Source organism: Callospermophilus lateralis, chromosome 2 (genome assembly GCF_048772815.1).
Source record: "Callospermophilus lateralis isolate mCalLat2 chromosome 2, mCalLat2.hap1, whole genome shotgun sequence".
NCBI lineage: Eukaryota > Metazoa > Chordata > Mammalia > Rodentia > Sciuridae > Callospermophilus > Callospermophilus lateralis.
The window spans coordinates 192,413,569-192,435,303 of NC_135306.1; the positions used below are offsets into that span (position 1 = coordinate 192,413,569).

General features: G+C 58.1%; 1 protein-coding gene and 1 pseudogene across 1 annotated transcript; one reads left to right on the forward strand and one right to left on the reverse strand.

Moving 5' to 3' along the window:
- Positions 1–1,294: 1,294 nt before the first annotated feature.
- Mybpc3 (myosin binding protein C3) lies at positions 1,295–20,942 on the reverse strand. The gene is made up of 33 exons (XM_077108601.1): positions 20,918–20,942; positions 19,618–19,884; positions 18,993–19,100; positions 18,805–18,912; positions 18,571–18,719; positions 17,742–17,859; positions 17,162–17,210; positions 16,973–17,002; positions 16,765–16,818; positions 16,023–16,043; positions 15,659–15,822; positions 12,891–13,023; positions 12,659–12,661; positions 12,437–12,561; positions 12,251–12,356; positions 11,991–12,157; positions 11,459–11,624; positions 10,793–10,899; positions 10,663–10,692; positions 9,115–9,254; positions 8,833–8,913; positions 7,860–8,019; positions 7,136–7,240; positions 6,860–7,048; positions 4,332–4,466; positions 4,028–4,195; positions 3,299–3,387; positions 2,928–3,123; positions 2,564–2,703; positions 2,224–2,383; positions 1,993–2,129; positions 1,531–1,717; positions 1,295–1,305 (listed from the first exon to the last, which is right to left on the reverse strand). The coding sequence occupies exons 1-33, from the start codon at positions 20,940–20,942 to the stop codon at positions 1,295–1,297; spliced, it is 3,828 nt and encodes a 1,275-aa protein (XP_076964716.1).
- Positions 4,681–6,819, forward strand: LOC143392126 (methylthioribulose-1-phosphate dehydratase-like; annotated as a pseudogene).
- Positions 20,943–21,735: the final 793 nt, after the last annotated feature.

Consider the following 21,735-nt stretch of genomic DNA (forward strand, 5'->3'; position numbering starts at 1 on the left):
GGCCCCGGCTCCTGCCTCCCACTCTCTGGGTTTGGGATCCCAGAGAGAGGCTGTGGGAGGAAGCTCCTTTTTCCTGCAGCACCAGGGGCCCCTGTGGGGGCTGGGACGCTGTGAACTGGCCACTAGAGGGAGCAGCCAAACTGGTCATTGATATGTGAACAAATTAATTTAACAATGACAGAAAAGCCAAGCCCATGGTCCTCTGTCCCCTGTACAGCTAGAGTCCAGAGAGATACTGTGACATGGCCTGGGCCACTCTTGGCCAGCATTGTGTCTCCCGTGGGTTAAAACGCTAAGAAACAACCCCAGGACCAGCCTTTGTAAAATTTCTATGCCATGGGGGAAACTGGCACTCCCTCACTGCCGGGCCACCTCTGAGACCTGCTAGCTTCCCCCTCCAACAGGGAAACAGGCCTGATGGTGCTGAAGCTCCTGGCCCTTCCCCCGCCTGCTTCCCAGCTTCTGGATAGGCCCCGTCTCCCACATGAGTGACAGGTGGGGATGGGCTCCTTGCTCACTGTGACGCCAAAGCAACTCTCTTCACAGGCCTCGTGGGCACAGAACTTCATTAGGCTGCACAGTGCCCCAGGCCCTGGGTTCTGGGAAGGAAAGCGTGAGTCCAGCCGTTACTGCCACCTTCCTCACCACAGCCTGAGCTGCCTCAGCTGAGGAGTGAATGCCTGAGGGAGGACCAAGGTCCCTCTTGTGTGTTTTATGGATTCAGGATTCCACTGTGGGCTTTATGTCATCATCAGGGAATTAAAATACCTGCCAAGATCAAGTGCATGCCCCTATGTATTTCTGTGAAAATAAGCACACAGGGCAAGAAGAGTCAGTCCCGTGACTGCACTCGTCTTTTATTGCTCTCGTACATGGAGAAGATGTGCCCTCCTGAAGGGCCTGCTCCCAATCACCACTTCCTAAGCCTACCCACTTTTTACTCCAGAGATCTGAGAGCTCCCTCAGCAGCTATCAAAGTTTCCTCTGTGCAGAGCCCACTAGGCTTGCCCACCTAACTGCTGCCCTTCCTGTCCCTCCCTAGTCCAGCCCAGAGTACACACACACACACACACACACACACACAACAGCAAGAAGACGGCTCCTCCAGCGCTTCTCCAGGCTCCTGGCATGTGGGCTGGCATCAGGTTGTACCTGTGACACAGGCTCCCTTTGAGTAGACAGGTTTCCTGATGGCCACCCCTGGAACAGGAGCCAAGGCTCAGCTTCTTACTTGAGCCCTGGGTGTTAGGGTGGTCTGGAATACGTACCTGGCTGCCCCTGGGAGCCAGCCTGGTCACTGAGGCACTGCAGGAGAGAAGGAGCCCATACCACCTGAGTCTTCTCAGTTTTTCAGAAGTCAGGACCCATCAGACATGACAGGGCCAGTGCTCTGAGAGTCAGAGCAAGCACTTAGGCCAGGATGGCCGAGTTGAGCCCAGGGTCCCCACCCCTGCCCTGCTTTCTGCACCTCCAAGGCTCTGGGTAGGCTTAGGGAGTAGTGATTGGGAGCAGGCCCTTCAGGCTCCTCACCTCTCACCTCCAGACGGCACTCACACTGTGCCTCGCCCTGCAAGTTGGTGGCCCTGCAGACATAGACACCCCCGTCAAAGGGGCAGGGCTTTCTAATCTCCAGGGTCAACACTCCCTGCTTGCTGAACATGCGGAAGCGGGCATCTTCTCCCAGGTCCAGGCCATTCTTGAACCAGGAAATCTTGGGCTGTAAGTCAGGTAAGGAGAGGGAAGAAGGGAGGGAGGGAGGGAGGAAGAGAAAGCATCTCAGGCAAGAGGGGACCGGACAGGAACCCAGGGAGCCTGGCATTGCTCTGGGGGCTTCCACTGGAGTCCCAAACTACTCCCAAGGCTGGGAATGAACCTGGAGCCAAAGTGAGTACCAAGGGGAAGGAAGCTGATAGGCCCCTGGGAGAGCAAAGGCAGAAAGAGGCGGGCTGGGGAGACAACCCTGCCTCCTGGACCAGGGCCCGCAGTCCCTACCTTGGGGCTACCCCGGACAGCACAGCAGAGGACAGTATTGTAGCCCGCGATGACTGAGCGGTTCGCCAAGGGATGGGTGAAGCTAGGAGCCTCAGAGAAGTCCAGGGCCTTGTATTTGGGTGGCTCATATGTGATGCCTGTTGGTGATAGGAATAGTACCAAGAAAGCCACCTCAAGCTAGGCTTCCCTCCCTACACGACTCCCCCCGGGGTGGGAGTGAGGGTACAGCACCTGGTCTGGGGATAAAGACAGGCTCCTTGGTGGTGGCTGCCCTGTCGCTGGGACCCACCATGTTATGGCTGAAGACCCGGAAATAGTAGCCATTGCCAATGATGAGCTCGGATACCACACAGTGGGTACGGCGGTAATGCTCCAAGACAGTGAACCATTCCTGGGGGGCGGGAGGCAAGGGAGGGATGTCTGGGTCCCCCCTGCCAGGGGTCTCTTGGGAACCCCTGGTGACTCCACCCTTACTGTGAAGGGAGCCAGATCAGCAGAGGTGAAAGGGGACGAGTGGTAAGGACAGGGAAGGACAGCTGGACCTCAGGAGACCCATGGGGCCTAGGCTCACCATGGTCTTCTTGTCAGCTTTCTGTACTGTGTAACCCCAGATCTCTGTGTTGCCATCATCCTGGGGTGGCTTCCACTCCAGAGCCACATTGAAGCCCCAGGCCTCAGTGACCCGAATATCCTGAGGAGGACTTGGTTTGTCTGCAAGAGACAGATCTGGTTGGATCACTGCACCTTCTGATGCTGCCTGGGCAAGAGCGGGTGGCACCAGCCCCTGGGAGTCCCTCCCTCTGCCAGCCAGGACCTTCAGCAGGGATGGAAAGTGGGATGCTGTGGGTTGAGTCTCCAGGCCTGGCCTGGGCCCCACAGCCCAGCTCAGGCATGAGAGACAACTGGGCTCAGAGGAAGGTCCCGGGGCCACGCACCCACGATCTGCAGGACCAGCGTGGCCTTGTCTTCCATGTTCTCGATGCGCACTGTCACCTGGTAGGTGCCTGAATGCATGCGGCGGGCAGCCCGAATGAACAGGATGGTGTCCGTGGGGCTGTTGCGGATGCTCACCTCCTCGCCTGCCAGTGGCTGCCCCTCTTTGGTCCAGGTCACCTGAGGCCGGGGCTTGCCCTAGTGGGAAGGACTGCTTAACCCTGAACTGGCTCTCTCCAAGGGCTGGCCCCTACCCCAGCCTCAAGTACATGGGTGAGGCCGCCGGGTCTGGTCAGTCTTGAGCCATCCTTCTGTTGGATGTGGATAACACAGTGTCCTCTCCCCTCAGGGACAGGGAATGGGGCCAGCCTACCTGAAAAGGAATGAGGAGGTTCACAGGCTCCCCGACCTTCTTCTGGATGGTCTGGCGCAGGTGCCTGGGCAGCTGAAGCCGTGGCCGTTCTTTAGGTACAGAGGGGGTGTCTGAGCAAGGGCCCTTAATGGCCCCAGCCCTAAGGGGCTCCAAGCCCATTCTCTCTTGAGGTAGGGCCCAGATGGCTGCAGCTAAGAAAAAGCTGCCTGCTGGGCGGAGCAACCCAAATCCACTCAGCCCTACATGATTCACAAAACTCCTGTTTCCCTTGAGCTTCACCACACTGCTTCAAGAGGCAGGAATCAGAAAGGGTAAGCAACTTGTTTGAGCCTGCACAGCTGATAAATCACAGACTTTGAGACACTATGCTCTCTGCTGCCTCTTCTCCATCTAGAGAACCAATTCTTACATGATGGATCCTTTGTTGGGACAAGGAATAGAGGAATAGAAAGTGGATCCCAGATGACCTTATCTGATCCCAAGGCCCAGTGCCCAGTCCTGGGGACATGGAAATACATTCCTGTGGAGATGAGGAACTCACAGCACAGAGCTTGGAGATTGTGGCCTATATTCTCCCTGTTCTAGAACTGGTCAGCTGACATGGAAAAAACAGGACCATTAGACATGGATGAAGACCTGGCCCCTTCTCTGACAGTCTCCCTGACTGTTCCCACAGGACATCGAGGGCCTGGAGTGTCAGTAGCAGGTCTTGTGATGAGTGGCACTCACGCAGTATCTCCTGCACTGTAACAGGTTCCTTGGTGGTGACAGGGGCTCCAGGTCCTGCCACATTGTGTGCCCGCACACGGAACAGCAGCCGGGCCCTGGTAGGCAGGTCCTTCACCAGCATGGCTGTGCGCTCTGTCAGCCCCTGCAGGGCAGCCACCCACTCAGAGCCTGGGAGGGGGCAGGGAGGTCAGGCCACAGGCTGTGTCATATCCACCCTGCTGCCCACCCTTCCGAAGGCCGTCTGGGGGTTAGCAGGGTGCTGATGCTGGCCTGGGCAGGGGGCAGCACCCCAGGCAGCACTCACAGCCCTCCTGGCAGTATTCTACACTGTAGCCGTCCAGGCCACCCGCGCCCACGCGTTCTGGAGGCCGCCACTTGAGAGAGACTGTGGTGTCCGAGACGTCCTCCACGGCCAGGTGGGTGGGTTCACCAGGAGGGCCTGGGAAAGGGAGGACAGAGAGGGTCTGAGTGAGCTTGCTCTGTCCAGGAAACCTGGAGACCCATGACCCAGACCCTCAAGGGCTGCCCTTCGGCTGGCTTTCACACACTTTCAGGAATATTTCCACTGCCTTAAAAGATCTCTAGGCTGGCCTACAAACAAACAGCAACTACAAAAGAAGGGCCTAAAGAGGAACAGGTAGCCAAGAGGACACATGGCTGCTTACGAGGAGCCACCTCTGTCAGTGTCTGGAATGCTATAAGTGCAGTATTATAATAATAGTAAAAAAAGTTGGCCGGGCATGGTGGCGCATGCCTGTAATCCCAGTGGCTTGGGTGGTGGAGACAGGAGGATTGCAAGTTCAAAGCCAGCCTCAGCAACTTAGTGAGGCCCTAAGTAACTCAATGAGACCCTGAATCTAACTCAAATACAAAGGAGGCCTTGGGGCTGAAGTAGACTGGGCGGAGCGCCAGGGGGAAACCATGGGTGCCTCTCCTCTGGCCGGCACGCTCCAGAGGGAAACTGCTGCTTGCAGCGATGCAGCTCACAGGACAATGGACATCAGCACCCCTGATCCCAGAATTCTGCAAACAGTTTTACCATCTGGGTTGGGTCACTGGGACTTGGAGGAGGAATTAGCTTGAAGCATGGGACTGCATAAATTTCTTCCTACACCAAAGATCTATGAGTCCACTTGTCCATGGAGCAATGAAATCTACATTGCTCCTTCAGGAGTGCAAAAGGAATGAATTCAGCCGGAAGATGCGTTTGTGATATAAATGAGCAGGATATCAGTGGACTTCCAGCATCTAAGAAGCTAAAAAAAAAAAAAAAAAAAAGTGCACTCCTCTTTTATTGAAAGATTACACAATGAGAGAAGCAGGCACAGTGATTCATATGCTCCCTAAAGCTTCTGTCATGGCCACTCTCCTCTTTCCAGGACAAGAGTTTAAAATTACACATCAAGAGATGATCAAAAGAATAAGGAAATAAACCTCAGGAGGGTATTTTAGATATGATTATATTTTAGTGTTATTATTGAGAATACACCTGAAGGAAAAGACCTCAAAGAACGAATGGCCCGTGCAATGAGTGAATACCCGACTCCTGTGCAGTCAGGCACCATGGAGTGTGTCGGGGGTGGTGTGGGGAGAAACAGGGGAGAAGGCTAAAACCAGGTGTGAAAGCTATGACTGCTTGCTATTGCTCTATCGATGAAGAAAGTAGGATTTGAACCTACACAGCTCCCAATTGGAGAAAATGGAATGGTAAAAGCCAAACAAAAGTTTAATTATACAAAACCAAACCTGATTATTGTTTAAGTAAAACTTGACCATTTTTTAAATGACTCAAAAATTGCTAAAACACCATTAATTTGTCCCTAAATACTACAGGTGATCACATTTAATCTTTTCTGACATTGAATGGTATTTGCTCATATCCTTGTAATTTTAAATGACAGGACAGTGGAATAAAAGTTTTTTACTCGGTGTTTTTATATTTAAAAAAGCAGGGGCTGGGGATGGGGTTGAGCAACCTTGGATTCACTCCCCAGTACCAAAAAAAAAAAAAAAAAAACTGATATAAAACAGAATATCCTATATGATTCAGTGAGCTGCACAAATCAGATGTCAGTCTCAGAGGAAAGCCTGGACCCTCTCCCGACAGACACACCTGATTCCTGTCATCTCCCCACTCTGGGCTCCTCTCTGGGCCCAGGGATGCCTTGCCTGCCCTGCCACAGACAGCTGGTTCTTGAAGAGGAGGTGTCCTCACAATCCTCCAGCATCTGTCCCACCCTCCCAGCTGCCTATTACACGGATGAGAAAACTGAGGATTCAGGGAGACAGTGATTCCAGATGGCCTCCTGGGGACCATGGAGCTGTCTCTGCAAAACACGCCTCCGATTATTGGTCCAGGGCTCTTTCCACACACAGATGCCCTTCAGACTCCTCAGGTCCCCACTTCTCTTGCCCCAGCCCATACATGAAAAACCTGGGTTAAAGGGAGTGGCCAACAGAAGACAATGCAGTATGCCAGGCACCCTGTCCGTATTACCACATTTCACCCTAACAGCAGCTCACGGTGCAGATGCAGAAAGTGAGGCTGGGAAAAGGAGCCAGGGTCAGGATGGTTTGGCTCAGTTCCACCCCCACAGCTATCTGCAATAGCCAACAGTCTGAGGTCGGGGATCTGGAGCAGGTCACTGAACTCCTCCCAGCCTCAGTTTCCTCATCTGTGAAACGGGACAGATTTTCCCCGACTGCACATTAAATGAGACCAAGGATGTAAGTAAATGTCTAGCGTGGCGGCCGCCTATTAGCAGAGCAGCTGCGACTACGTGGCCCCTTGACCGTGATGGACTGGGGACTGCGCCAGCAGGGCAGGCTCACCGATAGGCATGAAGGGCTGGGAGGCAGGGCTGGGCCTGGACATGCCCACGGCGTTAACTGCGTAGACGCGCATCTCATAGGCCACGCCCTCGATCATGCGCCTGGCCTCGTGGCTGAGCTCCCGCAGCAGGTCGAAGTTGAGCCGCATCCACCGGTAGCTCTTTTTCTTCTTGCGCTCCAGGATGTAGCCTGGCCAGGGTGAAGTGCATCTCTGGTCAGGGGCCCAAGCATCCTGGGGCCGCTGCCCTTGGCTGACCCCTGTGCCCTGGTGCTCACCCAGGACCGGCTGTCCGCCGTCGTAGGCAGGCGGCTCCCACTGCACCGTGCAGGAGTCCTCACCCACGTTGCTGATCTTGGGGGCTGCAGGGGCATCTGGCACATCTGGAGAGGAGGGAGGACCCACATCAGCCCTGCCCGGCGCAGGCTTGCTAGTCCCTGACCATCCCAACCAACAACTCCAGGCTGCTTCCACTCCCCTAAAGCCAAAGAAATCTTTCTAGAATGCATTTCTGATGATGTCTTAGGCCTGCACTCAGCCCCTTCTGGCTCCCCGCTTCCCAGAGTCACCCCCATCCCAACTCTTATTCTCTACCTCCCCGGGGCCTCCACCTAGGACAAATCCTGTCATCCATCCTCCATACTCCAAAGCCTTCCACGCCTTCTGCCCCTGCAGTCTCCTCTGCCTGGCCTTCCTTCCCCCACCACCCCATCTTCTCAGCCTTCTACCACCCCCTGCCTCCAGGCACAAGGGATTGCTGCATCTCAGCACCCCCATAGCACTTCAAACTCGGCTCACAAGCAGTAATGTCGCAGGAAATGGCATTTCTGCTCCATCTCCCCCTAGCACAAGGCTCCTTGCAGGCAGCAAAACCTGCTCCATCTATGACACGGCCCAGCCCAACACATGTCCTGTGACATTCATTGAGGGACTGAATAAGTGAAAGGGCCCTCCCTAGGGTTGCTCTTGCGTCTTCTCTGGCCTGGACCTTGCTGGCCTCACCGATGACCTTGACTGTGAGGTTGACCTGGTCCTCGCCCACAGGGTTCTTCACTGTGACAGTGTAGACACCCTCATCCTCTTTCTCTGCCCCTTCAACTGTGAAGATGCTGCGGTCCTTGGTGGTCTCCACATGGACCCGGCCCTCGGTCTCACATAGCAGCTGAAGGGGAGGAGAAGGGGAGAGGGGCCCAAATCAGACTCCAGAGGCCCCCTGAGGCCCCTCCAGCCTCTGCAATAGCCAACAACCCTGAGGTGGGGAGGAACTCAGCACCAGATCCGTGGGAAGTCCAAGCCTGAAGGAAAGAATCCCAGGAAAGCATCCAGTTCGCGACCTTCACATGGCACCTACACTGGGTAGGACACTGGGCCAAGGGGTCTAGCTCTAGCTTTGGCTTTGTCTTAGGACTTTGGACAAACACCTCTGTGCCTCAGTTTCCCTGTTCACTGGGAATAATACCATCCCACAGAGCTACTGTAAGGATCCATCAAGATGCCAGGTGCAGAAGGAGTGGTGGCACTGCCTGTAATCCCAGGGGCCAGGAGACCAAGCCAGCCTCAGCAAGAGCAAGATGCTAAGGAGCTCAGCGAGATCCTGTCTCTAAATAAAATACAAAATAGGGCTGGGGGTGAAGCAGACCTGGGTCCAGGCAGCTGCAGTGACTGGGGAATGCTAGGGAAACCCACTTCCTCGCTGGGAGGAAGCCCCAAGTCAAGGGAGCTGGCAGTCCCATCACAAGGGCTTCCTGTCAAGGTCAAGGGCAGCAACGCCTTTGTGAGGGCCTGGTCAGTTACTTACTCCGTAGTGTAAGTGTACCTTGAGGTGTGAGGGTCCATCCATGGAGACCCTGCCTGGGCAGGTACAGGTACATATCTGGCAGGTGTGGAGGTCCATGGAACCTTTGCCCGAGTGGACACCACGTGGGTAGAAATGACGGAGAACAATGAGTCATGTCCTTACATCAGCCTCACTCACCTTCTTGTCAAACACCCACTCGTCACTGGCACCTGCGTCCTCTGGAGCATCCGGGGCTGGCTGGGCTGGGGCCTTCTTCCCCTGGGGACAGAGCAAGATGGGAGTAGGGAACAGAGGGCCTCCTCATCCCCAGCCCCTCCTGCCCGCTACCTGACACCTGCCTAGTCTTTCCTCATGTCCAGCAGAACCCCAAGCTCCCAGTGGGTGGCCGGCCCCATGTGGGGTGGGGTGGATGGTCTCACACACCATTACAGATGGGAAAGTAAGGGGGAGCCACAGTACCTGGGTGATGGTCTTCTGCCAAATCACAGTGGGAGCAGGGTCCCCAGAGATTGGGACATCCAGGCGCAGCTTGTTCCCAGCCACAACCACAATGGTATCCGGTGTACGGCCCGGGCAGTCCAGGTGGATCTTGGGAGGTTCTAGGGTGCAATGGCACAGGTCAGAGGATGGGGAGGGGCAAGGGAGGAGACAGGTCACTGGGAGGGGGCACTGGGGCCTATGTTATTGGGTTTTTTTAAGATACTTTTTTTTTTTTTTTTTTTAGTTGTAGTTGGACACAATACCTTTATTTTATCTATTTATTTTTATGTGGTGCTGAGGATCGAACCCAGGGACCCGCATGTGCTAGGCAAATGCTCTACCTCTGAGCCACAATCTCAGGCCGTTATTGGGTTTTTATCAATTTTACTCAAGTGTAATTTATGCAGAGTTAAATGAACAGATACGAGCATAGTTTTATGAGTTTTGACAAATGTATACATTTGTGTAACCACCAACCCAATTGAGATCTAGAACATTCCATTGCCCTAGGAAGTTCTTTGGGATGTTTTTAACATTCAGGTCACCCTGGTGCAGCATTGTGCTTGGGGGAACACACACACAAAAAAAACAGCTTTCATGGCCAAAAAAATTAGGAAGCCCTGAGTGAAATCAAGTCCAATGTGTTTCCTTATTGCAGAACTTCTCAGAGCCTTTAACATATCACTGACCTTCTGAATTGACAGGGAGGTGGATCAATTAAGTGTTTCCCAAATCTACTTCACCGTGGAACCCTTTTTCAATGAGTTAACGTTAACTGAACCCAGTTTGGAAAGCAGGGAGCTGGATAGAGCAGGCCTCCTCCTGGACTATTCTGAAGTTAGAACACTAAAATATCTGATTAAGGCTTAACCTAGGGCTGGGGCTGGGGCTCAGTGGTAGAGCACTTGTCTAGCATGTGTGAAGCCCTGGGTTCAATCCTCAGCACCACATAAAATATAAATAAACAAGTCAGGTGTGATGGTGCACTACTGTAATCCCAGAGGTCTGGGAGGCTGAGGCAGGAGGATCACCCAGTTCAAAGTCAGCCTCAGCAAAAGCAAAATGCTAAGCAACTCAGTGAGATTCTGTCTCTAAATAAAATATAAAATAGACCAGGGGATGTGGCTCAGTGGTCGAGTGCCCCTGACTTCAATCCCTGGTACCCCCAAATAAGTAAATAAACAAACAAGCAAAATAAAGGCATTATGTCCATTTAAAAGTAAAAAAAAAAATTAATTGTATAGAGATGTAATAACAAAACCTCACATCTGCAACACCTTTTGACATCTCGCACCGTCTCTTATCCCCATAACCACGCTATGGAAGATGCACCAGCAACACCCCCATTTCAGAATTGAGGAAACTGAGGCCAGAGAGATCATAACTGACCATGGTGACGAGTGGCAGAGCTAGAGCTGGTCCTCAGGCCCCCCACCCAGGACCCTTGCTCTTCCCCATGTCTGGAGTAGAGGGGAGACATGGCTGGGTGTGGGGAAGTGGGCAGAGCACAGGGACCCCGGGACTCACCCTGTCTGGGCACAAAGTCAATCTTGACCTCTGCAAGAGAAAGAAGAGTAAATGGCACCAGGGCCAGGGCAGGGACCAGCCCCGAGAACTCCTGGTCCTGCTGCCCCCACCGCACCCTGGAGCTGCTCACCCATGAAGTGGAGTTTGGCTGACAGGTTGCAGGCGAAGCCCTCCGGCACAAAGCTGTAGTCCGCCTCGTCCTCAGGTGTCACATCGTCAATGGTCAGCTTGTGAACCCTGCAGGGCAGCAGTGGCTCAAGGGACCCCACTGGGCCACGCACCCCTGGCCCCACAGACACCCTGCTCCTCTGTGTTCTGGCTCTTTAAAATGCTCCATTTCTCCGTTTTCACATTTCCCAGCTCCCTGGACCGTTTTCACAGGTGGGCGGCATGACAGTGGTTTCTACACAGTGTCCCCTTGGCCGGGCCCTAGAGGCCAAGCAGGGCTAGTCGGTAATCTCTGTGACCTCGGGCCCAGCACGGCAGCCCAGATGCGCAGCCAGGAGCAGAGGCTGGAGAGCGGAGGCCTCTGGCCAGAGCCCGCCTCCGCAGTAGCCTGTCCCCGGGCTCCGGTCACAAGTGGGGGGCAGGGCCTGGGCTCTGACCTGTGGATCTGGTACTGCTTGGTCCTGCTGCGTCTCTGATGGACTCTCCCCATCTCTCCCTATTTTTCTGCCTCGGTATTTCCTCCCGTCTCTTTTCCTCTCTCACCGTCTCTTCTGTCTCTGCCTGTCTCTCTCCCCATCTCTGTGTGTCTCCGTCTGCCTGCCCCCCGCCCCCCACCCCATGCACTCACCGCCCAATATGGGACACCTTTATGCGACTGTCGGGCACCAGCTCCTTCCCGTTCTTCAGCCACACGCCGCGCACGTTCTCATCGGAGACCTCACACTTGAACACAGCCTGGTCCTTGGCGCCCACCGCCAGGTCCGCGATGCTCTGGTACACCTCCAGCTTTTTCTCTGGGGGGCAGGCGGGGACAGTGAGCCCGGGAGGGGGTCGGGTGCGGGGGTCAATCCCTGCGGGTGCTCGAGTACCGCGTGCTCGTCTGGCAGGTGCCAGTACGTGAACACGAGTGTGTGACGCGGTGTACCTGGTGGTGCCGTGTACACAAGGAACCTGGGGTTCAGCTGCCCAGCCCAGCTGGCCCTCCCAACACCCTCAGAAGTGGCTCCTCAGTAATCCTGTTTTACAGGTGGAAAGTCAAGGAACAGGTAGCCAAGTGACAGCTCAAGGTCACACAGGCCTCGACCCCAGGTTTGCCTGATCGCTCCATGAGGCTGGGTGGGGTTGAAGCTGAGGGCCCGCTACCCCTCGCTGGGCCTCACCCTGCACGATGAGCTCGGCCAGCGCCTGGCCCCCGCTGGTGCGCAGGGCGTAGTGCCCAGCGTCCTCCAGCGTCGCCTCGTTGATGATCAGGTGGTGTCTCCGTCCGTCCTTCTTGAACCGGTATTTGAAGGTCTCTTCCCGGGTCAGCTCCACCCCATCTTTCAGCCTGGCCGGATGGGTGGGCAGTAAGGGCTGTGGCCTCCTCTGGGAAGAGGACCCCACCCGCGCCCTGACCACATCCCCAGGCCCCTGGACCCACCATTTGACCTGGGCCCCCTCCTCGGACACTTCGCACTCAAACTCCACGCGCTGCCCCACCATCACCAGCTGGTCCTCCAGGGCCCGAGTGATCAGCACAGGGGGCTCTGTCCAGGCAAGGACAGCATGAGGGCCAGACCCCCACAGCCATCGCTCCCTTCCCTGGGCCTCCGGGTCCCCAGCCTACCTTTGACGAAGAGCTCGGTGCTGCACTTCTCACCGCCCACCACGCACTGGTAGGCCGCGTCGTCGGCCAGCGAGCACTGGCTGATGGTCAGGGTGCGCTTGGTGCCAACAGACTCGAAGATGTACCTGCGCAGGGGCCACAGGGGAGTGCTGGGGGCGCCACAGACGCCTTCCAGCCTGGATGCCCCATCCCATGCCCCCTGCCCAAGCCGGAGGGACTTACTTGCTATGAAACAGAAGGGGCCATTGGAGCGTCCCCACGGGAGGAAGTGAGACCCAGAGAAGACCAAGAGGAGACACAGGCAGAGTCAGAAAGATGGGAGTAGATCCAGGGAGGGAGCCATGGGGGACGGCACAGAGACACAGGGGTGGGTGGGCAGGAGGATGGCCCACCCGCCCCAGCCCAGGATTGCGCCCACCCGCCCCAGCCCAGGATTGCGCCCACCCTGACGCACCTGCCGCTCATCTGGATCTCCTGTCCGTTCTTAAGCCACTTGACCTCGGCGTCAGGGTCAGCCAGCTCCACTGTCAGCCGGATCTTGTGGCCCTTGCTCACCTGGTAGGCTGGCTGCAGCTTCTTCTGAAAGGCTGAGCACCACCCCTCAGCCCCAGCCAGCCTGCTGCCCACACCCTGCTCCCCCAGGCACAGCATGGTGGCTGCAGCAGGCACCCATGTCCTTCGCCAGCCTCACGTCTCTCCCTGCCTCTGCCTCTGTGTCTCTACAATGACAGTTTCGCCATCTCTGTTCTCTCTCTCTCTCTCTCTCTCTCTCTCTCGTCTTGTCTTCCTTGAGGTCCTCTCCACCTGCTTGGTTTAGGGACAGGATTAGAAGCTTCCAGAAAGACAGAAGCTTGTCAGAAAGCCAGGGATGGGAAAATGGACCTCCTCTTCTTCTTGCCCCTGTTTTAACAGCAACCCCAGTTTTGCACTCCTACCGGGTGCACCCCACCCAGCGCTCTCCAGCTCAGCTCTCGAGGCCAATGTCCTGTGCCCTGTGCTGCACGAGGGACACAGGAGTCAACGATGACTGGCCCAAGGCCACCAGCCCCACTGGTATGTGGCCGAGCTGGGTCTGGAGCCCAGGGCTGGCCCACGATGAGCCTCCTCTTGCAGTCAGGATCATAAACCCAGCACCGCGAGGGAGCCGGGCTCCACCTGCCGCACAGAGGAGGATCCCGAGCCCTCAGACGCCCTGGCTGGGCCTGGAGCCTCTGGGGCAGGAGCAGAGCTCTGCCTGGCGTTCTGTGGTCTTGAGCTAGCTCCTTAACCAACCTCTCCGTGCCTCAGTTTCCTCACTTGTAAAATGGACATGATAATGGCCCCTATGTCTGGGTATTGGGAGAAGCAAATAAGGTATTCATGTAAATCACTTGGCATCTGGCTTATTAGGTCCTTGGGGCTTTTTGTTGTCGTTGTTTTGTTTTTTACTATTGTTACTATTACTACTCTCACTACAAGATGTGCCTGTCCCCTGGGACTTCCTCTGCCCATTTGCTGCTCCTCAGTCCCCTGCAGGCCTTGGCCAGAAGCTCAGAGGTTCATCATCAAGAGATTCCCGATACCAATGGGGGCCACCATGCAGGTCAGGGCTGGGCCCCGTCCATGCAACCGAGTCTGAGAGGCAGTGGCTCAGGGACCCTGGGCAGGTAGCCAGGGAGGAATGAACCAGCTCCCCAGAAGCATGTGCGTGCGTGTGTGTGTGTGTGTGTGTGTGAGGGGAGGAGCTCACTTTCCATGACCCTACCTGGACACTGAAGGTCCTTACAGAGTGGACCCTGAGGACACAGGGTTGAGCAGGCAGCACGGCCACTATTGTCCTGCTCACACCAGCCTTTGTCCATCAGATGATGGGGAAGGGCTAGCCTGGGCCCTCCTGCTTTGACCTGTCTGGAAGGAAGATGCACTAACCCATGGCCTCCTGCTTTGTGAAGAGGACCAGGCGGCCAGCTGTGTGGGCTAAGGCAGCCTCTTCCCTCTTCTTCCCAGGGTGGGGAGGGGGTCGGAGAAAGAAGGGGCCACCTAGTTTTGCCACAGTGAGGAGGGTTAACTTGTGGCCCTCTCTGAGCTGACCTCAGCCTCATCCCTGGGCTGAGCCTGGCTCCTTCTCCTCTGTCCCTCCCTGGGCTGAGCCAGGCTCCTTCTCCTCTGTCCCTCCCTGGGCTGAGCCAGGCTCCTCCTCCTCTGTCCCTCCCTGGGCTGAGCCAGGCTCCTCCTCCTCTGTCCCTCTCTGAGCTGAGCCAGGCTCTTCCTTCTGTCTGTCCCTGGGCTGAGCCAGGCTCCTTCTCTGTCCCTCCCTGGGCTGAGCCAGGCTCCTCCTCCTCTGTCCCTCCCTGGGCTGAGCCAGGCTCCTCCTTCTCTGTCCCTCTCTGAGCTGAGCCAGGCTCCTCCTTCTGTCCTTCCCTGGGCTGAGCCGGGCTCCTTCTCTGTCCCTCTCTGGGCTGAGCCGGGCTCCTCCTCCCGTGTCCCTCTCTGGGCTGAGCCGGGCTCCTCTTCCCGTGTCCCTCTCTGGGCTGAGCCAGGCTCCTTCTTCTGTGTCCCTCTCTGGGCTGAGCCGGGCTCCTCCTCCTCTGTCCCTCTCTGAGCTGAGCCAGGCTCCTCCTTCTGTCCGTCCCTGGGCTGAGCCAGGCTCCTTCTCTGTCCCTCTCTGGGCTGAGCCAGGCTCCTCCTCCCGTGTCCCTCTCTGGGCTGAGCCGGGCTCCTCCTCCCGTGTCCCTCTCTGGGCTGAGCCGGGCTCCTCTTCCCGTGTCCCTCTCTGGGCTGAGCCAGGCTCCTTCTTCTGTGTCCCTCTCTGGGCTGAGCCGGGCTCCTCCTCCTCTGTCCCTCTCTGAGCTGAGCCAGGCTCCTCCTTCTGTCCGTCCCTGGGCTGAGCCAGGCTCCTTCTCTGTCCCTCTCTGGGCTGAGCCGGGCTCCTCCTCCCGTGTCCCTCTCTGGGCTGAGCCGGGCTCCTCCTCCCGTGTCCCTCTCTGGGCTGAGCCGGGCTCCTCCTCCCGTGTCCCTCTCTGGGCTGAGCCGGGCTCCTCCTCCCGTGTCCCTCTCTGGGCTGAGCCGGGCTCCTCCTCCCGTGTCCCTCTCTGGGCTGAGCCGGGCTCCTCCTCCCGTGTCCCTCTCTGGGCTGAGCCGGGCTCCTTCTCTGTCCCTCTCTGGGCTGAGCCGGGCTCCTCCTCCCGTGTCCCTCTCTGGGCTGAGCCAGGCTCCTCCTTTGCCGCCCCGGGGAGGGCCAACCTGTGCTCTTCCTCTCGTCGCGCTTCATGCCCTTGAGCCTCCGGAGCATGCCGCGCAGGTCGGTCACGCCGTGCTGGAAGGCGATGCGCTCGTACTCGGAGGGGGGTGCCTGGCGCAGGATCTCCCACACGTCCTCCTCGGCGGGCGCCTCCAGCTTTGGGTCCCTGTGTCCCGCAGGCCGTGCTGAGAGGTCGGGGCATCCCCTGTCGCCTGGGGGGTGGGGCTTCTGGGGACCCAGGACCTAGGAGCCGGGCGGCGCCTGCCCTCTGCCCCTTCCCTTCTGCGGGGTCCGGGCAGAGTCTGGGGGTCCGTGGGGCCTGGGAGGCTGAGGCCGGGGAGGGGACCTGAGCTGCGGGGTACTCACCGCGGGGTCCGGAAACTGCTGCTCCAGGGGGGGCGGAAAGGACAGGGACACATTAGAGGTCTGGGCACCTCCCCACCAAGACCCGGGCCTTTACCCCCTCCCACACTCGCACCCCAACATTTATGGGGTACCAATGGTGCGCTGGAGGGACCGGGCAGACCCTCCACTGTGTGGCGCCTTTCCACATTACCCCTAAGGTCCCAGAGACACCTGGGTGGCATCGGCCTCCGCAGACTCACCCCAGGCAGTGGGGAGCCTCGCCCTGGTCTGTCTCTCACCAAACCCTGGCAGAGACCGTGTGGATCCCCAGAGGGTCAGTTCAACGCCCACCAGCACCCTGCTGCCCCACAGCACCCAGACCCTGGTCCTTACTCTCTGGGCCGCAGAGACACCAGCCACAATGGAGGAGCCGGAGGAGAGGGAGGGAGAGGACAGAGAGAGAGCACAGGTTAGTAGGGCCAGGCTGAGGGACAACTCCTGCATCCTCAGGGACCCTCTCCCAGCCTATCTGGGTCCTAAGAGTCTACTACAGTGCACTGTGAAGGACACTGAGGATGGCTGTTCACACATCTGCACAGACTTTTAACTCTTGCCTATGCAGGAACCACTCCTCTGGAGAGACAGGGAAACCAGCTCAGAGAGGCGCAGTGAGTTTCTCAGGCCACACAGCTAGAAATCCACAGTGCTGGGATTTGAAACTGGACCTCAATACCTGCACCAGAGATGACTCCCTGGGCCTTACCTCTTCTTCAGCAGGGAGCTGAAGTCCAGAGTCCCAGCGTCCTCGAGGCTGTCACTACGGAGAGAGATCCCTATGAGGATTCAGTGGAGGGGACTGGAGGCAGCTGGGTCGAGTGTGCGGGAGGAAGAAAGGCTAGCCAGATGGGGCTCCCTGCCCATCCCAGGCCCCCAGGGTCTGTGTACAGGCAGGTGGGGCTGGGGAGGGGTACCTGGTTCGCCGACCTCCTCCGGCCAGGCTCCTGTGGGGATCAGAGAGTATCCTCACCTGCCAGGGCAGCTCACCGGCCCCCACCTCCCTGGACTGTGTCCCCTCCCCCACCCCACCCCCAACCCTGACTCCACAGGCCTCAGCCTCCATCACTGGCCTCCCCAGGCCCTTAGGAGAGACGGCCACTCACGTGCGGCGGAAAGCTGATCGGAGGTCCAAGTCTCCGGGGCCCATGGCCTCTGGGACCACAAAGGAGACAGGAGAAGGAGCTTCAGGGGGCAGCACTGGGGAAGCTCTTCCCTGGGGTCTGAGTATCCACAGATCTGCCCACCCAGGTCCCCCTGAGGGTGGGCATCTGTCCCAGGACCCCACTTTCTCCACCTTCCACGGGTCAAGTTACCAGGGAGTGGGACATTCATGGTCCCCAACCCCGTTAGGGGCAGCCCCACTGACCTCACCTCAGTTTGTCCTTCGCCTCCCCCACAACACCCGATGGCTCTGTGCCAAGAGCCAGGGACACCAAGAGGACCGAAGCAGAGTCCACCCCAGCTGACTTCAGGACTCTGTCCCAAGCCCATCCCCAAAGCTCTGTGGAGGTCCCACACACCGTGAGCAAGCCGCCCGGGGATGGGTCAGCACTGGGGGTGTGGTCAGCACTGGTGTCTGGCCAAGGCCAGGTACCCTCCTTAGAGTTGGGAAACAGAGGCAGATATGGGAGGCCAGGGCCCACGGGGACTGCGAGCCCGGGACAGACACCAGGCGCCCCTCACCATGGACGGTGAGGTTGAAGTTGCAGCTGTCAAATTTGTCCTTGGTGGACACCTCGCAGCGGTAGCCACCAGCAGAGCTGGCCTGGGCATCGGTGATGTGCAACTCAAACAGGTAGACCTGTGGGGTAGGTGACACAGGAGACTGGGGCCAGGAGATATTGTCCTTCTCCCCTAAGGCAGACTGGGCGCATGGCAATGCTTCCCAGCCTTTTCATGCCCCCAGGGTCAGATAACCCTTGTGGAGTTTGTATAAACTAGAAAAAGGCTCCACCTCTCAAGACTGTGAGGCGGCTACAAGGCCAACGGTAGCCACTTAAAATAAGGCCATTTGGGGCAGTGCACAGCCTGTACAGCTGGACATGTTGGCCCTGCCCTGCTAGAGTCGTCCTTGTCAGTGGTGGACTATGCAAGACTGAAAGAAGCAGAGGCTAGGAGTCAAAGCACAGGGAGCTTAAGGTTCTAGGCCTGTGGGTGACCTTGGAGAAATGACTTTGCCTCTCAAGCCTTGGTTTCTTTGTCTAATGAGGAATGCTTCTGGCCAGTCCCTTGAGCTCTGATACCCATCCACCCAAGGACTGGACCAGCTCCCAAGCTGGTCTCCCCTGGGGTTCCCAGGACTCCCCAGCCTTCCTGAGTTCCCAGGGGTCCCCTAAGTCCCCCACAACCTCTCTCAATCTCGCCGTGCTCCCTGTGTGCCCTGGTCCCTGACCCCTGCACCTCCCAGTCTCATGCTGTCCCCTGTACCCCTTGTGCCCCCCGGGGGCTCTCCAGGTCCCCTGCCCAGTGTCCCCAGTGCCGTCCCCGAGCCTCCCACAGCTCGGGCTCCCACCTTGCTGGCCCGGTCGTAGCTGTCATGCAGCTGCAGGTGCTGGCCCACCTTGCTGCTCAGGTCCACCCACTTGCCCTTGAACCACTTGACGGTGGGTGGCTTCAGGAGGCTGGCCCCGGCCACTCGAGCTGAGAAGGTGATGCTGCCCCCTGCCAGAGAGGGTGATGCGCTGGGCTTGGGGTGCCCTGCTGCCTCCCTCCCACATCAGCCCTGGGCAGAGCCACCCACACTCACCCACCGTCACCTCGCCATCCTGCGGCCGCATCACGAAGAGACCAATGGGATCATCAGGGGCTCCAGGGCCCCCAGCAGCAGGGCCCTGGGGGGCTGCTGAGCTTGACCCTGTGAGCAGAGGCCTTTGAGACTTGCCCTGGGACACCCCTTCCCGCTGGCCCTGTCCATCTCTGTCCAACCCCTTTCACCTTCGGGACTCGGGGTGCTTCCTTCCAGCTCAGTAGCCAGGGCTTCTCCTGGGGCTGCTGGGGCCTCCACAGGGGCCTGGGCAGGGGCTGGTTGGGGCTCTGCCTTCTCTGGAGGGGGCAGAGTGGGGTCAAGGCCTGGTTTCTAATCAGGGACCCCCCCATGTCTCCTGGCATCAGCCCCATGAGCCCCCAGTCTGCGAAGCTTCTCACTTAGATGATAGTGTCCAGATCCCTTGGGGCCACGTCCTCCTGTCCCCTGGGCCTCTCCCAGAGGTGGCACAGCCTGGCCCCGGGAGCCAGCCTGCATCTTGCCTTTCATTCACCCTCAGACTGAGCGCCCAGCACGGCCCTCAGGTCCACCCTGCTCTCCTCCCTCAGCCTGGGCTGGGCTCCCCGGGTGCCCACCTCCAGGGCTTCCCTGCCAGCATGGGGCCTGCCAAGTGGCCATCTGTGTGTGGGCCCCGGCCAGGCGGCTCCACAGAGGGCAGGCTGGGCCTCCTTCCCACCTCAGCAATGGCAGGAAGGGACCGGGGAGGCACTGGGGTGTGGAGAGGGGAGCGGGCAGCCAAGGCCAAGAGCAGGGCAGCTCCGGTGCCCCCAGGGTGGCCCACCAAGCTCCTCCTACCTGCTTCTATGACCTTAAGGTCAAACTTGACTTTGGAGGAGCCTGCAATGACGGCGTAGCAGCCCTGGTCAGCGGGGCCCACGTCCTGCACGGTCAGCGTGTGCCGCCTGCCCTCGGCCACCAGGCAGTACTTGTCACTGGTGGCGATGTCGCTGCCCTCTCGCTGCCAGCGCACCTTCACTCCTGCACGCTCTGTCTCCGCCTCAAACACCGCAGGGCTGCCCGCGGCCACTTCCGTTGACCGCGGCTTCTTGCTGAAGGCAGAGGCTGAAAGGCCAGTCGGAGGCTACAGGGGTGCCTGGCTCGCTGTGCACCCTGCAGCTGCTATCACTAAACCCCGCGACACGACTTTCCATGGACCTCCTCATTTAACACGAGTTGGGTGCGGTCACGTTCATTCTCAGACGGGGACACTGAGGCGCAGAGAAGTCAGGATCACACAGCCAACAGGCAAAGAGACAGGGCTGTGGTCCTAACCGCCACACAAGACTGTCCCTGGATCCCCCACCCTTCTTGCCTGGTGACACCAAGAGTGAACCCAGCCCCCACCAACAGGGGCCCTTGGCAGGGGGCCAGTACTCTGTCTACTTGGAATGTGGCTAAATTGGTCCTTCAAGGGCCTCAGGCTGAGAACCAGCAACTGAGATAAAGCTGGCCTGGGAGGGGCAGGGGTTGGGGGCCTGGATCCCTGCCCTGGACGACCTTAGCAAGGACACAGCCCTGGTCCAGGACCATGGGCTGTGATTTTTCTCTGCCCTTGTCCTGGAATTGGAGCCTCTTGACTGTTTTCTCCCAGGGAAGAGGGGCTGCGTCAGACTCAGCGGGGAGCTCACACCTGGTGTGAGCGCTCCAGGGGCGCAGGCTCACAGAGCAGGTGATGCCACAGCGGCAAGGAACCTGCCCAATCCCTCTCTGCATCTAGGAGAAATCAAGACCCAGAGAGGGTAGGCAGGGTCCCACGGCATGCAGGCCCGCAGCGGGGCTGGCTCCAGTCTTGTTTAAACTGGGCTCCTGTTGGCAGAGACCCTTACTGCAAAGTGGGGGAGGAAGACAGAGAGGGACCCCCTGGGGCTCTGAGAATGGAGTGATGGCCCTAGGCACTTCCTGCCTAGGAGAAGCTGGGTTAATCCTCAGCCTCATCAGAGGCTTGGAAAGAGAAACAGAAAAACAGACTGAAGAGGACTGTCCCCTTCCAATCTGGGATCACTGACCCCCCCTCAAAAACTATCCCCACCCCTGCTCTCCACCTGTGCAGACCCCCTGCCCCCACATCCAGCCCCAACCCCCTGCCTGGGACTACCTGGCTTCTTCCCTGGTTCAGGCATCTCGAGAGAGGTCACACCCACACCAAGCAGCGCAGGCCACCTAAGGAGGGACTGAGCAGGGTCCTGTCCTTTCTGCTATATATGGGGACCTCCCCCCTCCCCAGCTCTGCTTATCTGCCTCCTGCCCAGCCACCTGCTAAATATAGACAAATTCCAGGGAGCTGAGGTCCCTCTAGGGAGAAGGTAAGGCCATGTCTTCTCTGGTTGGCTTCTGTCCCTCCCCCCCCACCCCCAGTGCCATATGATGGCTTCTGCCTCTTCAACCCTGGGTGAACCTCAGGGGTACCCCAATCCCTGTCTGCATGTCCATCCGACCGCAGGCTCTGCAGTGGGCATGTGCGGGGCCTGTAACCCCAGGCTAATTGATCCATGGCACCCTTGCCGTCCATGGTGGTGGCCACAGGCCCTGGGCCGCCCTGAGACCTGGCAGCTATTAATTCTGCAGCACCGGGGTTCTCTCATCTGTAATGTGGGGCTGGGAAGAGCAGCACAGGGCTGTTACCACATGAGCCAGGTTTACATATGGAAACGCTAGGCGCTGCCTGGCATGTGGAACACGCTGAGCCGATATTTGCTCTTAGGATTTGGCCCACATTATCGCAGCTCATGAGGCACAGAGCTGGTCTCATGCTGTGGATCTTGGATGGACTTAGTCCAAGGCCAGGTTGGAAGGAGGGAATGTGGGGGGGCTGGTGTCACTTAAGGGGAAGGGCTGGGGAAGCCTGCAGGTAAGGGCGTGCGGGTAAATCTCTAAATACACCCTAAAGTAGAAGACAGAATGAAGTCAGCTCTT

Excerpts from the sequence above, each read along its gene's own strand:
- Mybpc3 (XM_077108601.1), bottom strand. The coding sequence starts at position 20,942 with ATGCCTGAACCAGGGAAGAAGCCAG. Across the intron at positions 19,885-20,917 it reads TGAACCAGGGAAGAAGCCAG|CCTCTGCCTTCAGCAAGAAG; the intron begins GTAGTCCCAGGC and ends CTGGCCTTTCAG. Across the intron at positions 10,693-10,792 it reads AGCCAAACTCCACTTCATGG|AGGTCAAGATTGACTTTGTG; the intron begins GTGAGCAGCTCC and ends TTTCTCTTGCAG.